Raw genomic sequence first — 14178 nt, forward strand, 5'->3', positions numbered from 1 at the left:
AGTCATTTAGAAATCACTTTAAGAAAGTTAAAATGGACTTAGCCTTCTTCATAACTAATACCTTAACAAAGTTTCCTAGTTATATCTGTTTACTTGGTATTCTAAATAGATGCCCCAATGTATAAAACAATGCTATAGTTACCTGCCGCTGCAAAAACATGGTCATCACCTTCTTAGCTTGTTCAAATGAAGACTCCTCACCAGGAAATGAGTGCATCATGTTAAAGCTCACATCTAGGCACAGCACTACAGCTGCCTAAGGGAAAATTCCAAAATGCATTAGAAAATGCCCAGCTAGGGGCAGCTAAGTGGTGCAGTGGATAGAGGACCAGCCCTGAAGTCAGGAAGACCAGAGTTCAAATTTGGTCTCAGACACTTAACATTTCCTAGCTGTGGGACCCTGGGCAAGTCACTTAACCCTCAGCAAAAAAAAAAAAAAAAAAAAAATGTCCAGCTGCATGCACCTAAGCCTATTAGAAGAAATCTGCATATTACTTATTTCACTTGGAAAAGCAGTAATGACATTTGTAAACACAAAGAACATAAAGACACAAACTCTTAGTATCTTTATCATAGAGGAGCCAAAATAATCCTGACCCTTTCAGAAATCTATCTATTTTAAACTTCTAACTTTAGAATTTGAAGACCTAAGATTTCAATGGTATGGGTAATTCCTCCACCAATAAAAATCACAAACCCTGTACACCTTAGTAGATAGTTACAAGAGTTGCTGTGCTCCCCCTCCCCCAAATCATTATCTACTGGTCAGCCTCATGAAAATAAACTTCTACAAATTTAGCAAAATTTAGAAATGTCAACAATGGAAATACCATTGTTGGAAAGGGTAGAGAACATGATATCTAATTCCACACCAATGTGTATATACAATTCTCTTTTGTTCATTCTCACTGAGACAAGTATATCCCTTCCTGCATGTCTATAACTGTTCTCACACACTCCAATTTAGAGAAACGGCAAATTTCACCCTTTTTCCTCTTCTACATTACCACAATTTCTTCTTTCCATTCTTCAGACTCCTAGAACAGAAGCAATCTATCACCTAAGAACAATGTTTTCTTATTTGAATCTCTCATTAGATATCGAGATTCTGAAGAGATATAGGTTTCCTCTCCCCTTATTGTTAGCACATCATCATATACTATCTTCCAAATGCTAAAATAAATTTGTCCTTTTAGAGTTCTCAATTCTCGTTTATATTAAAAGTTCTTATTCAGCTCTGATCTTTTAATCACAAATGATTTTAAGTCTTCTATTCTAAAGTCTTATTTTTTTTTCTCCCTGTAGGATTGAATTCAGCATTCAGGATAACTTATTTTTGGTTGTAAGTCTCTATCTTTTGCATTTGAAATACTGTATTTGAAGATAATGTTTCTAATAGAAGCTGCCAAATTTTGTATGTGGTTCCTTGGTATTTGAACTGCTTCTTTGCAGTTGCAGGAAGTATTTTTTCTTTGATGTGGCAACTCTGGATTATGACCATGACACTTCTGAAACTTTTCCTTTTGAAATATTTTTCATGAGATTTGGGCAGTCTTCACTTGTTTCCTGATATATAATTATCCAGACTTTTTAAAAAAATTTAAGTTTTCAGGGAAAATAATAATTCTTAACTTTTGTCTCTTTAGTATGTTTTCTAAGTCACTTATTAGTACCAGATATTTTCTTGATCTTTTCCTTTCAACCGTTGATTTTATTCTGTTATTTCTTACTGCCTCAGAGTCTTTGATTTCTGTCTGATTTAGTTTTAGGTTCTCTCTTAATAAATTTTGCTACTTGTTCTTTTAATCTATTTATTTTTACATGATTTTTTGCTTCAAAGATTGTGTATGTGTGTGACTTCTTGCTTCCAAGTATTTATGTAAACCTTTTGGAAATCCCATTTCTGTTTGTAGTTGTTAGTTACTTATTCCTTTTTTTGAGGGTATCTCTAGTTTTCCTTGATTACTTATCACTCTCACTTTGGTTCAATTAGGGATTTGTGCCAGGTCTAAGTCCTGAAGAGATTTTTTCCCCCTTTTGTGGGGTTGAACCTACTTGATCTCAAGCTGACTCACTTGTGTGCCTGTGCTGACCTCCACCTCCCAGGGCGAGGACATCCCCACAAATTGCTGAGGTTCCGAGTGCACAACTTTGGGGCTTGCTTTGACACTTCCGTATATTAGGGACCTACGAACTGTTAGGCCTAGGCTGGCCTGGTCTTAGCACTGTGCCACTGTATTAGTTACTATGTGTTGCTACTCCTTGGGGGTTCCAAGAATCTCATGCTGGGGCTTTCTTGGGGTCCTCCATCCTTAATGTCAACTACACAGAGTCCTACAAGTTTACATGTGCTGGGCTCATCTGGAGTTGCAATAGCATAGGTCTTTCTATTACTGTCAGGCTTTTAGATGACCTTTTATACAGTTTTAGAATAGAAGAAATCACTTCTTGTAACTTTTCATGAGATTTCCTTGTAATTTTTAAACTAAGTACAAACAGCAGGGTTTCACTGGAGAAGGTTAGTCAGCCTCATGTTAAGGTAGCTATTTGGCTAGAGGTCTATTAAGTATTTGTTTAAAAAAAAAAAAAACCTGTAAATAATGAAGATTTGTGGTGGTGGTGTTTTTTTTTTTTTTGTGTGGATATGTTCATGTTTGTCAGTATTCATCAAATGCAGAATAACAAAAAATTAAGATTTTCTTAAAAGAAATGCTTTTAAAAGGCATAGTAAACTCACTGGTCAACTTGAGATTTTTTTTTTAAAACACATGCACAAAAAGTAACAGAGGACATGGCCACTTCCTGTAAAAAAAAAAAAAAAGAAAAAGAAAAAGAAAAAAAGAAAAACAAAAGATCAAAATGAGATGTCTTATTAGTAATGTTAATAAGGTTTTTTAAGGAAAAGAAAAGAACCAAAAATATAGGAATTTTAGATAGAATAGATGGTACAATAATAATGATTGACAATCAAAACTACCTAACTCTTATGCTTCTCTTTTCTGTGAAAAGCATTCTATAGCTTTGAAAGGAATAATAATGGGAACTGTACCTATGTGGCACAGAGAGCTCCTCCCATTTAAGAAAACAACTTCTAATTCATGTCAGCAACTTAGTCTCAGAAAGTTACCTAGTACATTGGGAAGTAACTTAACTCAGGATCACAAAATAAGTATGTGTAAAAGACAGAACTTGAACCCAGTTGGCCTTAAGGCTTCTATACCATGCTGCCTCTCTTTGTAAGGCTACAGAAGAGCAAAAGGTACCCTTGGGGCACCTTAGGAAGTGGGGGAAGAGGGAGGAAAAAAGTTTCATCTAGAAATTACAAACCAGTGAGTTTGACTTTGATCCTGTCAAAATTCTAGAAATTACTGTTAAATTAATAGAGTGAATATCTAGAAGTGAAGTAATAGAGTGATAAGGTTACTTCAAAAACATAGCATGCCAGACTAATCTATTTTTTTTTCTTTCACAGTTGTTAGCCCAGGAGATCAAGAAAAAAGTACATGATATGTATTTTTCAAAAAAAGTTTTACTGATGTATTTTATTTCCCTACTAGTTTTTTTCTAGATAGCCTCTTGGAATCTCCTTGATGGCATAAGGGACTTCTTCTGCCAGCAAACTCAGATTCTACAATCTCCTTGGCTCAAGGACATAGAAAGTTAAGGAAACATACAGGCAACAAAAGTGCTCTAATCTTTTCAAGGAGAGCACCATCACAGTCCCCCCATGAAATAATATGCCTGTTACAATAGACTATGGCAAGACCAGAACCTCTTATCATTGAAGGAGACAGCAAGCACCTCTCAGACTCATCAGTTTCAAAATACCTACCACTCAAAAAATTAGTGCCCAAAAGTGCACTTTTCATCCAGGAAGGTACATCTGACACCTTATTTTGCAATCTCTCTTCAAGAGAGAAACAGGGATCAAACATTAAATGGATGAAGAAGAGCTAATAATGGCAAAATCAGAACTCAAATATGCTGTGGAAAGCAAAAAATATCTTTTTTTTTTTTTTTTTTAAACTCTTATCTTTACTTCCATTCCTCCCTACCATCTGGAAAGGACTATCAAGTTCATGGAATCTACAAACTTTACAAAACTTTTGGAAATAAAATACATTTTCAGTGCTTTCTTTCTTCTTGTATTTTACAAGTAACAAGTATTTTTTAAAAATATATTTATCCTCCCTCTTTCCACTACTATTTCCATTAAGCAAATGTAAAACAAAAATACAACACCTAAGTATCTCATAATACATATTTATGTATTCAGGCAACTCCTACATTAGATATGTGAAAAAATTTGTCTTATTTTGCATTTTAAATTCATCATCTCTCAGTAAGGAAACGGGAAATGTTTCACTATTTTCCATTTCCCCAGTTTAGCTGTGTGGAATTACTACACTTTATTGCCAGTGCTTTGTCATGGGGGGCCTACCTTTAATTCTTTCCAATAAATTTGTTTTAGATTAATACATACATACATACACACACATATAGGCATATGGATAAACAGCAAATCTGCAGGTGACACAAAGCTGGGGAGGATCACATAATGGCTGACAGCATCAAGGTAAGTAGCAATCTCGCTATACTCTGCCCTGTTCAGATCACATCACATCTAAAGGAATGTATTCAATTCTTGGTGCTAAATTTTTAAAAATAACACTGACCAAATAAATGGCAGAGAAATCTAGTCACATAAGGAAATGGAAAATAAAACAATTGTCATCAAATAGTGAAGAACTATTTTGTTAGAAAGGGGATTATTTTAGGTTATACAGTATAGTTCCTGACAACAACACAGTAATAACAGAATGTTAAAGCACAGCATCTAAATCAGCTGAGGAGCATTGGATTTGGAGTCAAGGCCTTAGTTTCATGGACCTCATCTTCATCGAAAAATGAGGGTGTTCTATATTAGGTAACGTCTACAGAACCTTACAGTTCGAAAGTATGATTCTAGGAACTGTCTCATTTTAAAAATATGAAATGGATATTTCTAAGGGCAGAAATGATCTGCCTCTTTTTCTACACTATAATGATACACAGATTTTGGAAGTTTCTTTGCTAATTCATCATTCATGTTTCAACCCCTCTGTATGATTACTCTATACTGTTTTGTTTTTTCTTTTTATTCTCTTTGTTTTGGACCTCATTTGCTCCCAAGACTTCAATTTACATAAATATCTTCCAAACACACAATCAACTCTGTAATGTAAATGAAGTATAAATTCTAAAAAGCAGTCTGTTCCAGAAGTTTCATCAATATTAAAAAAAAAAAAAAACAAAAAAAACCACCTGCTAATCAATAGATCTACTTTCTTCAACACAGCAGGATTTTTGCTTGTGTCCATCTTTCTAGTAATTTTAACATTTTGAAATTGAACTCAATTTTTAAAGTGATCAAAATTACCCAGGCCTGAAATTTCACAAATGTCAACTTTATTTTCTCTCCTTAAATAAACTTGAAACTCTAAATGTATGGCTACCCTGCTCAGAGAAAAGCGTTTTTTAATTGTAATCTCATATCCATATAGCTAAAAGATGCTCTATTTCCATCCCTATGACATTTTTATTCTTTGAAGCCATCTATAAACAACAAGCTGTTACTACATACACTTCATCCATCTATAGAGCTATATCTATCTATAAAATCTCTCTGAATTTCCATGGGTTGAATTACTGTGTCTGTACAAAGGTTGATTTTCAAATCAACACATCCAATCCTTAATAAAAGCACTTGAGTACCAATTCTTCATCATTTTCTGGACATCTGCACATCATTTTCTTAAAGGAAACATTTGTTTTCTCCTGCCTACTATTTCTCCAAACTTCTCAATTTCTGTCAAGGGCACAATCATCTTCCAAGTCACCCCAGTTCTAAACCTTTCATCCTCAACTCTTCTCCCTTTCTCACTACTCATTTCCAATTAGTTGATAAATCTTGTTGACTCACATCCCTATCTCTAGCATTTATCCCCCATTCTCCAATTCCATTGCTACAATGGATCCTTATTACCTGACAGATCTGTTGTGAGAAACAGCCACAAATTTTAAGAGCCAGAAGAGATATTTAATAACATTCCTATAAGCAAAAAAAAGTTTTGAGCATGCACTTTTATACGTATACAAAGACTACTGTGCTAATAATTATGTATATTATAAAACTTACATAAAAACAGACATCAAAAAGGATAAAGATGAAATATATGATCCTACAGTTAAGAGGAAACCATTAGAGTTTATTAAATAAAGGAGTGACATGGTCAAAAATACACTTTAGGAATATGCTGCATTTAGTGGACGTAGTCTTATATTCCTTATTTTAAAAAAATAAAATTAAAAAGTAAGTTTTGAGGTAATTTTTTTTTCCCATTCCAACTTTTTCTATGGAGTAATAGGCTTTCTGACACTAAATACCCAATACCATTAATCAACCAGCATTTTATTAAAAGTGCTTGCTCTGTACCAAAGAAAAAGTAAAAAGATCTTGCTCTCAAAGAAGCTCACATTCTAATGTAGAAAACATGTAAATAACTAGGTACATTTAAGATATACTTAAAGCACATGAAATGATAGACAGCTAATTGTGAATCAAAAAAATTAGAGAAAAATATTGGGCATTGAAACTCAGAGTTGGAAGGAATGTTAGAAACTAAACCAAATCATAGGCAAATCACCTAACCCTAACCCTAAATTCTCTTCATTTGGAGGCTTTACTTCAATGAGGGCAACTCATCATTTAAGGGACCCCATTCCATTTTTGTTAGCAAGTTTTTCCTTATCTCAAGTCAAAATCTATTTCTGTGCAGCTTACTCATAGACTTACTTCTCTCCGATGTCAAGAACAATTTTGCTATTTCCTGTCCTGTAGGGACCTATAGGGATCACAAGATTTCAAACTAGAAGCTTGTGACCTAGGTTAACCTGCTCATTTTTACAGCATTGTAACGAATTTTATTACTTATTTAATTTAATTTAAATAAAACTTATCATAATAAATTGTAATAAACTGAAATAATTTGACTAAATTCACAGGTGAGAGGCAAGGCAGATCTCTTAACTCCAAGTCCTGGGAGTTTTTTGGTTGTACTTTCATTCAGTTGGGTTGTGTTTCTTTTCCGGCTTCCGTCTCCTATAATGTAAGCTAAGCATCCCCCGGGACTCTGGCCACATTCCACTTGCAGGCTGAAGAACCACTAGTTTTTTTTTTTTTTTTTTTTTGCACAAGACCATCAGACTGTGAACTCCATGAATTAAGAGCAGGAAGGGATCATCTTCTGGGGGTCTAAGGCAGAGGTCTGCGATCTTTTTTATTTTAATAATTTACATTTCAATATAATCGCAGATTTCAATTTTATGTCAATATAACCATATTCCAATAGAGTTTCAAGTTATATTAAAAAAAAATTCAAGTCGTATGTCAATATAACATTTCAACTGAATAAATTTCAAGAGTTCTATTTCAATGTAATAATACTACAGGAGAATACACTTCAATACATTTCAGTTATATTTCAATATCAATACATTTTAATATGATCACATTTCAACCCTATTTCGATATATTTCCATATAATACATTTCGACATAATGGGTTTCGTTTTCATTTTATGCATTTAAACACGTTCGATGGATTGTCTGCACTTTGGCCTTTATAACGCATACTAGCATCGTGGGTTAGAGAGTAAGCTCCCTGAGGGCGGGGATGCTCTTTTGTCTCTCTCTGCCTACAGAGCCTGGTACAGCACAGAGAAGGCTCTTAATAAACGCTTGCGGAGTCAATGAATGAGCGAGAAGGGGGCCTAGATCCAAAAAAAGGACAGGGGGCCCGCTCTGGCGCGACCCCCTCAGAAAGGGGAGGGGCCTTCCCCTAAGAGCCTTTTTTCTCCCCCCAACCCCCTCCCCTCACACCCAGTCTAGCGCCTAGGACAGTGCTGGGGGGGGGAGGGGGAGGGTCGCGGTCGCTGAACAGACGCATCCGGAGCCCGGTTACTGAAGGAAAGTTCCAGCACCAGAAACGTCCCGACCCTCCCGGCCTCCCCCTGTTAGCGTCGGCGGCAGCCCAAAGGAAGCGTCGGGGCCAGGGGGGGGGGGGTCTCTCCCTTCCCTCAACTCGCTCTACCTTATTCCCTGACCACGCCATCTTGCCGCCCCGCGCGACGCTCTCCTGTCTGACTTCCGAGCGGGAACCGAAACTACAGCAACTTCAGTTCCGGAGGAGTACCCGGATGTAGAAGTGAGGGGCGAGAAAGGCGGGGAGACTTAGGGCGCAGGCGCAGCGTCCCAGCGAGAACCGGAAACGGATCCGGGAGCCGGCGCCGAAGAAAAGGAAGAAAGGGTGGCGCGAGACCGTGCACGGCGCTTGCGCAGTGAGGTTTGCCCATCCTCCCAGTTTCCCTTTCCCCCCCCCCCGCACTTGACCGTGGAACTAGTTGCAACTTCGTTCTTCTAGTTCTTTTTTTTTCTACCAAGAGCTCCCGGAAAACACAGTCAGTAAAATAAAGATTCATTGCCACCCTTCTCTGGTGGGTTCCTTTTACACGCTAATTCTTTCCCCGACACAACAGAAAGCGCTAGGAGCAGCCTTAGGTAACAGAGCAAGGGACCTTGGGACGCAGGCGTACTCTATGTGTATAGAGAGGGGGGGAGGGGGAGGAGGGAAAGGGGGAGGGGGAGGAGGAGGGAAAGGGGGAGGGGAGGAGAGGAAGGGAGGGGGAGGGGAAAAGAAGGAGGGGGAGGGGAGGAGAGGAAGGGAGGGGGAGGGGGAGAGAGAATATGTATAGAATGTAAGAGCTGGAAGCAGACTTGGAAGCAGATTATAGGAGCTGGTATCCATTGTGAGAATATGCAACATGCAGCAAAAAAAAAGTCTGGGAGCTAAAGGGACCTTGAAACATTATTTTATTATAGAATGTAAGCGCTGCATGAAGACTTGGAAAACATTCATTTATAGCAGTCAGAAGATACTTTAGTATACATTATGGGGATATACAAGATGGAAACAGCTTTAAAAAAAAAGCAGACTTGGAAAACAAGATTCATTTATAGGAGCTAGAAGAAACATTATGAGGATATACATATATACATAATATATAATAAGTAAATAAATAAATAAAAATAATAAATAAATAAAATAAATAAAAAATATATAAAAATAGAATATTGGACTATTGGAGCTAAAAGGGACCTTGGGACACAGATTATTATAATATAGAATGTAAGAGCTGGAAGCAGACTTGGAAGCAGATTATAGGAGCTGGTATCCATTGTGAGAATATGCAACATGGAGGCAGTTTTTATTTTATTTATTTATTTATTTATTTATTTTTATTTAATAGCCTTTTATTTACAGGATATATGCATGGGTAACTCTACAGCATTAACAATTGCCAAACCTCTTGTTCCAATTTTTCACCTCTTACTCCCCCACCCCCTCCCCTAGATGGCAGGATGACCAGTAGATGTTAAATATATTAAAATATAAATTAGATACACAATAAGTATACATGACCAAAACGTTATTTTGCTGTACAAAAAGAATCAGACTCTGAAATATTGTACAATTAGCTTGTGAAGGAAATCAAAAATGCAGGTGTGCATAAATATAGGGATTGGGAATTCAATGTAATGGTTTTTAGTCATCTCCCAGAGTTCTTTTTCTGGGCATAGCTAGTTCAGTTCATTACTGCTCCATTAGAAATGATTTGGTTGATCTCGTTGCTGAGGATGGCCTGATCCATCAGAACTGGTCATCATCTAGTATTGTTGTTGAAGTATATAATGATCTCCTGGCCCTGCTCATTTCACTCAGCATCAGTTCTTGTAAGTCTCTCCAGGCCTTTCTGAAATTATCCTGTTGGTCATTTCTTACAGAACAGTAATATTCCATAATATTCATATACCACAATTTATTCAACCATTCATGGAGGCAGTTTTTAAAAGAAAGTCTGGGAGCTAAGGGGACCTTGAAACATTATTTTATTATAGAATGTAAGCGCTGCATGAAGACTTGGAAAACGATATTCATTTATAGCAGTTAGAAGATACTTTAGTATACATTATGGGGATATACAAGATGGAAATAGCCTTAAAAAAAAAGCAGACTTGGAAAATAAGATTCATTTATAGGAGCTAGAAGAAACATTATGAGGATATACATATATACATAATATATAATAAGTAAATAAATAAATAAATAAAATATATATAAAAATAGAATATTGGACTATTGGAGCTAAAAGGGACCTTGGGACACAGATTATTATAATATAGAATGTAAGAGCTGGAAGCAGACTGAGAAAATAGGCCATAGAACTTGAGATTATAGATAGGATATGGTGTGTAAAAAGTAAAAGCATCCTTCAAAGAAAATATTAAAACTATCAAATTGTGAGCATTTAGAATGGAGGAGGTGGAAACAATCTTAGAAAATGGAATATAGAACAAGAAAGGTGCTCTTAGAACTGGAAGCACCTTTAGAACACAATTGGTTTAAATTTAGAATGTAAGCAGTTTTAGAAAATAGAATGTTTGAACAGAAAATGTTCCACCATGGAGGACCTTAGTAAACAGAATATTAGACTGTTAGAACTAGAAAGACCTTAAAATTCAGACTGTTAGAATACAGAATGTCAAGCTATGAGGAATTCTAGAATGTAGAATTTTAACACATAAGATGTTAGGACAGAATGTTTGAGCTGGATTCAGTACTATTAGAACATGGAATATTAGGCGTCAAAGCATTTTTAGAAGATTAGAATGTGAAAGATAAAAGCTCAAAACAGGCTTGGAACATAGGATATTCAAGCACAAAATATTAGGACACAATAATAGAATTCAAGAGTAGATTCTAATGAACTGGAAGCACTATTTAAATGTAGAAGGGTATAGTTCAAAAAGACCTCAGAATATAGCTCTTATATCAGTATGAATTGGGACAGATAATACAAATGGGCAAGTTGGTCCCAGAGTTAAATAAGAGGAGAGTGGACTGTATGGAATTTAGAAAATGGAAAGTTTTTTACTAATACCAGGCTATGATTTTATGGACTGCTATCTTGTATCTGGACCCAAAAAAAGAACACATCTTAGTTTCAAGGACTTTGTGGTTAAGGGACTTTCCCTCATCCTGAAGCAGACAGACTAGAAATACCTTTGTCCAATACAAACATTTGTGATAAAAAGCACCCCAATTACCATGCGATAGCATATCCTTGTTTCTGGATTCTAATCATGCATTTGCTGATATAGATATAATGTTCATGGGAATTGTTCTCCCCTAGGATCCTCCCTAACTCTTCCCTTACTGATAGAGCCTTCTCCCTCTCTGCTTCTGACTTTTAAATACTATTTCTTCACTCTCAACCCCTGCTAGACCCTCTTTGGTTAGCCCATGTGCCTTTCACTTTATTTCCTTTTGACTATGAGTTTTTCACATTCTGAACAGCTTTCCTAAAGTAGTATTTTTATCAATCCAAAGCAATTAAAGTTCATTGAGAATGTGAACTGGCCGCAACATAGAAGCAATGAGCTACTCTGAGGAACAAAAGTAGAAATCATTGAATAATAGTATGATACAAAGAGAATATAGGAGTCTTAACTACTATTAAAATAGGAATAGTAATCGTACTTAAATTCCATGCTTGTTATGAGAATCAAATGAGGTAATATTGATAAAGTGCTTTGCTAACTGAAAAGCACTATACAATTATTATCATAATTATAACAAGTTTATCATGGCAGGGAAGGTTTCATGGTATCTTCTCAATGGCAGCTGGTCTGACTTCTGGCATTTCCACGGATTATGCATTCTGCATATCTCTTTTTTCCCCCCAATTGATTAACTGTGTTTTCATAATTTTCTGGGATTTTTTCCTAATTTTTTTTCTCAGTCTCTCTCATTTGATTTTTAAAATTCCTTTTTCAGTTTTTCCAAGAGCCCTTTTTAGGCTCAGAGCCATTTGACACTACTCATTTTAATTTTAATTTTGTTTTATTACTGTTATGTTCTGAATTCTGTCCAGGGGTCCAACCTCAGGGACTCCTTTCCTCTCCTTTCTTAAGCCACAGTTGAGCACCTTAGCCACACAGTTCTGAAAATGTTCTTGCTCTCTGAAGTACTGCATTTATCCAGTATGTGCTTGCTCCTCCCCAGCCATAGCCACAAACTTTCCTCCTCTCAGTAGTAAAAGTCATCCATCACCTGTGAAATGTTAATATTTAAGAAACTGTGGTATCGTAGGTAGGTCTCTATACTGCTCTAGCCTAGCTCTCACGGTCTTAAAGAGCATAGTGGCCGGCTGCCCAGGACATGGAGAAGGTCCTGTGGTTGGTTCTGTAGCAAATTTTGCCTGGAAGACTTTTCACCCTACAGATTGTTGAACTGCTCGAGTCTGATAAAATCTCTGGCAGTTCTCCATCAAGGATCTCTCCCACTGGCCTATTTCTTCCCCCATAATGGCAAAAATAGAAGGACATAGGGGTGGATGAGTAGGTGATGAAACATTGTGCCAAAATAGACTTTCTTCCCCACCCTAAGTAATAATATTTAGAGTAAAGAAAAAGATAATGACTTTCTGACAGCAGCCTGAATCATGCCTCAATTCCTAATTTGGTTATGTTCTTCAAACCCAGGACACTATGTGACTCAGGACTCTGTATGGAAAGGGAACCAAAAAAAAAAAACAAAAAAAAAACACGAGATTCATTATCAGAATTGGGGTGAGAAGTAGGAGAGAGGAGCAAACATTTAGGAAAATAATGACCATCACACTTCACAGAAATAACAAATAGCTTGAAATCTAGTTACTATCCTAGATCTTTGAAAGTTTATTTCTAAAGGGTAATAGTGTCGATTTTTCTTTAAGCTGCATATTACAAACTGTAGAAACAGGAGTGAGCACTTTGTAAATAGTGCTATAGAATATAATTTGTGCAAAGTATATAAGGCTTGTGTAATTAGTAGCATAGTTCTTTTAAGGAGAAACATGTTCCCATATATGTTATTTACTTCAAAATGGACATACCCTGAAGGTTGTAATTGTGCCTATTAGTTTACTGAACATAGTGCCATGCAAAACATAAAGCACAAATAGCCATTTATCTGAAAAAAATCAAAAGCCTCTGGGAAAGTTAAATCAAACTACCCTTAGAGAATTCTTAGAATTCATAGAACAGTAAATACAATCTTGCATCTGATAGAGAACTTTAATTTGTCTCCCTGACATCAAGGGCTTAATTACCCAAATTAAATGTAGTATAGGTTTTTCATTTCCACTATACATGGTCTACCTTTTCTCTCTCTTTTACCTAAAGATTTTTGTTTTAAAAATATGCCCCTTGGGGAGGTAGGTTGTCCAGTGGATAAAGCACCAGCCCTGAAGTCAGGAGGACCTGAGTTCAAATATGACCTCAGACACTTAGCACTTCCTAGTTGTGTGATCCTGGGAAAGTCACTTAATCCCAATTGCCTCAGCAAAAAAAAAAAAAAAAAAAAATTAATTAATTAAATTTTTAAAAATGTCCTCAAAAAGGTGAAGGTTTGATTGCCAGTTCCTCTCCGGAGAAACTTAGTCTTCTTTCCTATAGGTCTACTTGGGATAGCAATACAATAAAGCCAACTCCTCAGTGCATATCAATCCTAGTTCTGGTAGTGAATCCCATACCCAGGAAGTAGTACTGGATTATCATGAGAATTTGAGGGTTTTATAAATTTTAATTTTAGAAGGAATTTCTGAAAAGTAATGATAACCACACTGCTGCTTTTCCTTGTTTTTGCTTGTTTTTTTCAGAATTTGGTACCCTTATAAGAATAAAAATGCACATAATTTTCACATTCAGACTTTTCATCAGTACTAGATTCAGTTTTAAATATTGAAGTTCAAAAATGAAAGGTGGCATCAATACCACATGTTACTATGACTGAGAGTCTATCCCCCAGGGCCCTTTTCTGCTGCCAGAGATTTGCTGGATTCTGTTCAAAATGGATGTTTTTCTCAGTTCAGGTAGTTCCCTCCACCATAATTCTGTAATGGAGTTTTAAATTAATAAATTTGGACTTGAGGCAATTCCAATACACTTGGGATGGAAAATGCCAGTGATATCTAGAGAATGAACTATGGAACATGAATTGGAACGTAATATTTGTAACTTTTGGCTTTTCCTTTCTTT

At 36.2% G+C, this 14178-nt stretch overlaps 1 protein-coding gene across 3 annotated transcripts in view; it reads right to left on the minus strand.

The window, feature by feature from the left end:
- Positions 1-8236, minus strand: part of XRCC5 (X-ray repair cross complementing 5) — a 115838-nt gene extending 107602 nt beyond the window's left edge. For 2 of the 3 annotated variants that reach the window (XM_031958085.1, XM_031958084.1), the window contains exons 1-2: positions 8132-8235; positions 143-256 (exon numbers count right to left, since the gene is read on the minus strand). In XM_031958085.1, the coding sequence (XP_031813945.1) occupies positions 143-256; positions 8132-8152 (135 nt within the window). In that variant the 5' untranslated portion in view covers positions 8153-8235. Of the gene's footprint in view, positions 1-142; positions 257-8131 lie in introns of all 3 variants that reach the window. The other variant, XM_031958086.1, reaches the window with a different exon arrangement.
- Positions 8237-14178: the final 5942 nt, after the last annotated feature.

Source organism: Sarcophilus harrisii, chromosome 3 (assembly GCF_902635505.1).
Source record: "Sarcophilus harrisii chromosome 3, mSarHar1.11, whole genome shotgun sequence".
NCBI lineage: Eukaryota > Metazoa > Chordata > Mammalia > Dasyuromorphia > Dasyuridae > Sarcophilus > Sarcophilus harrisii.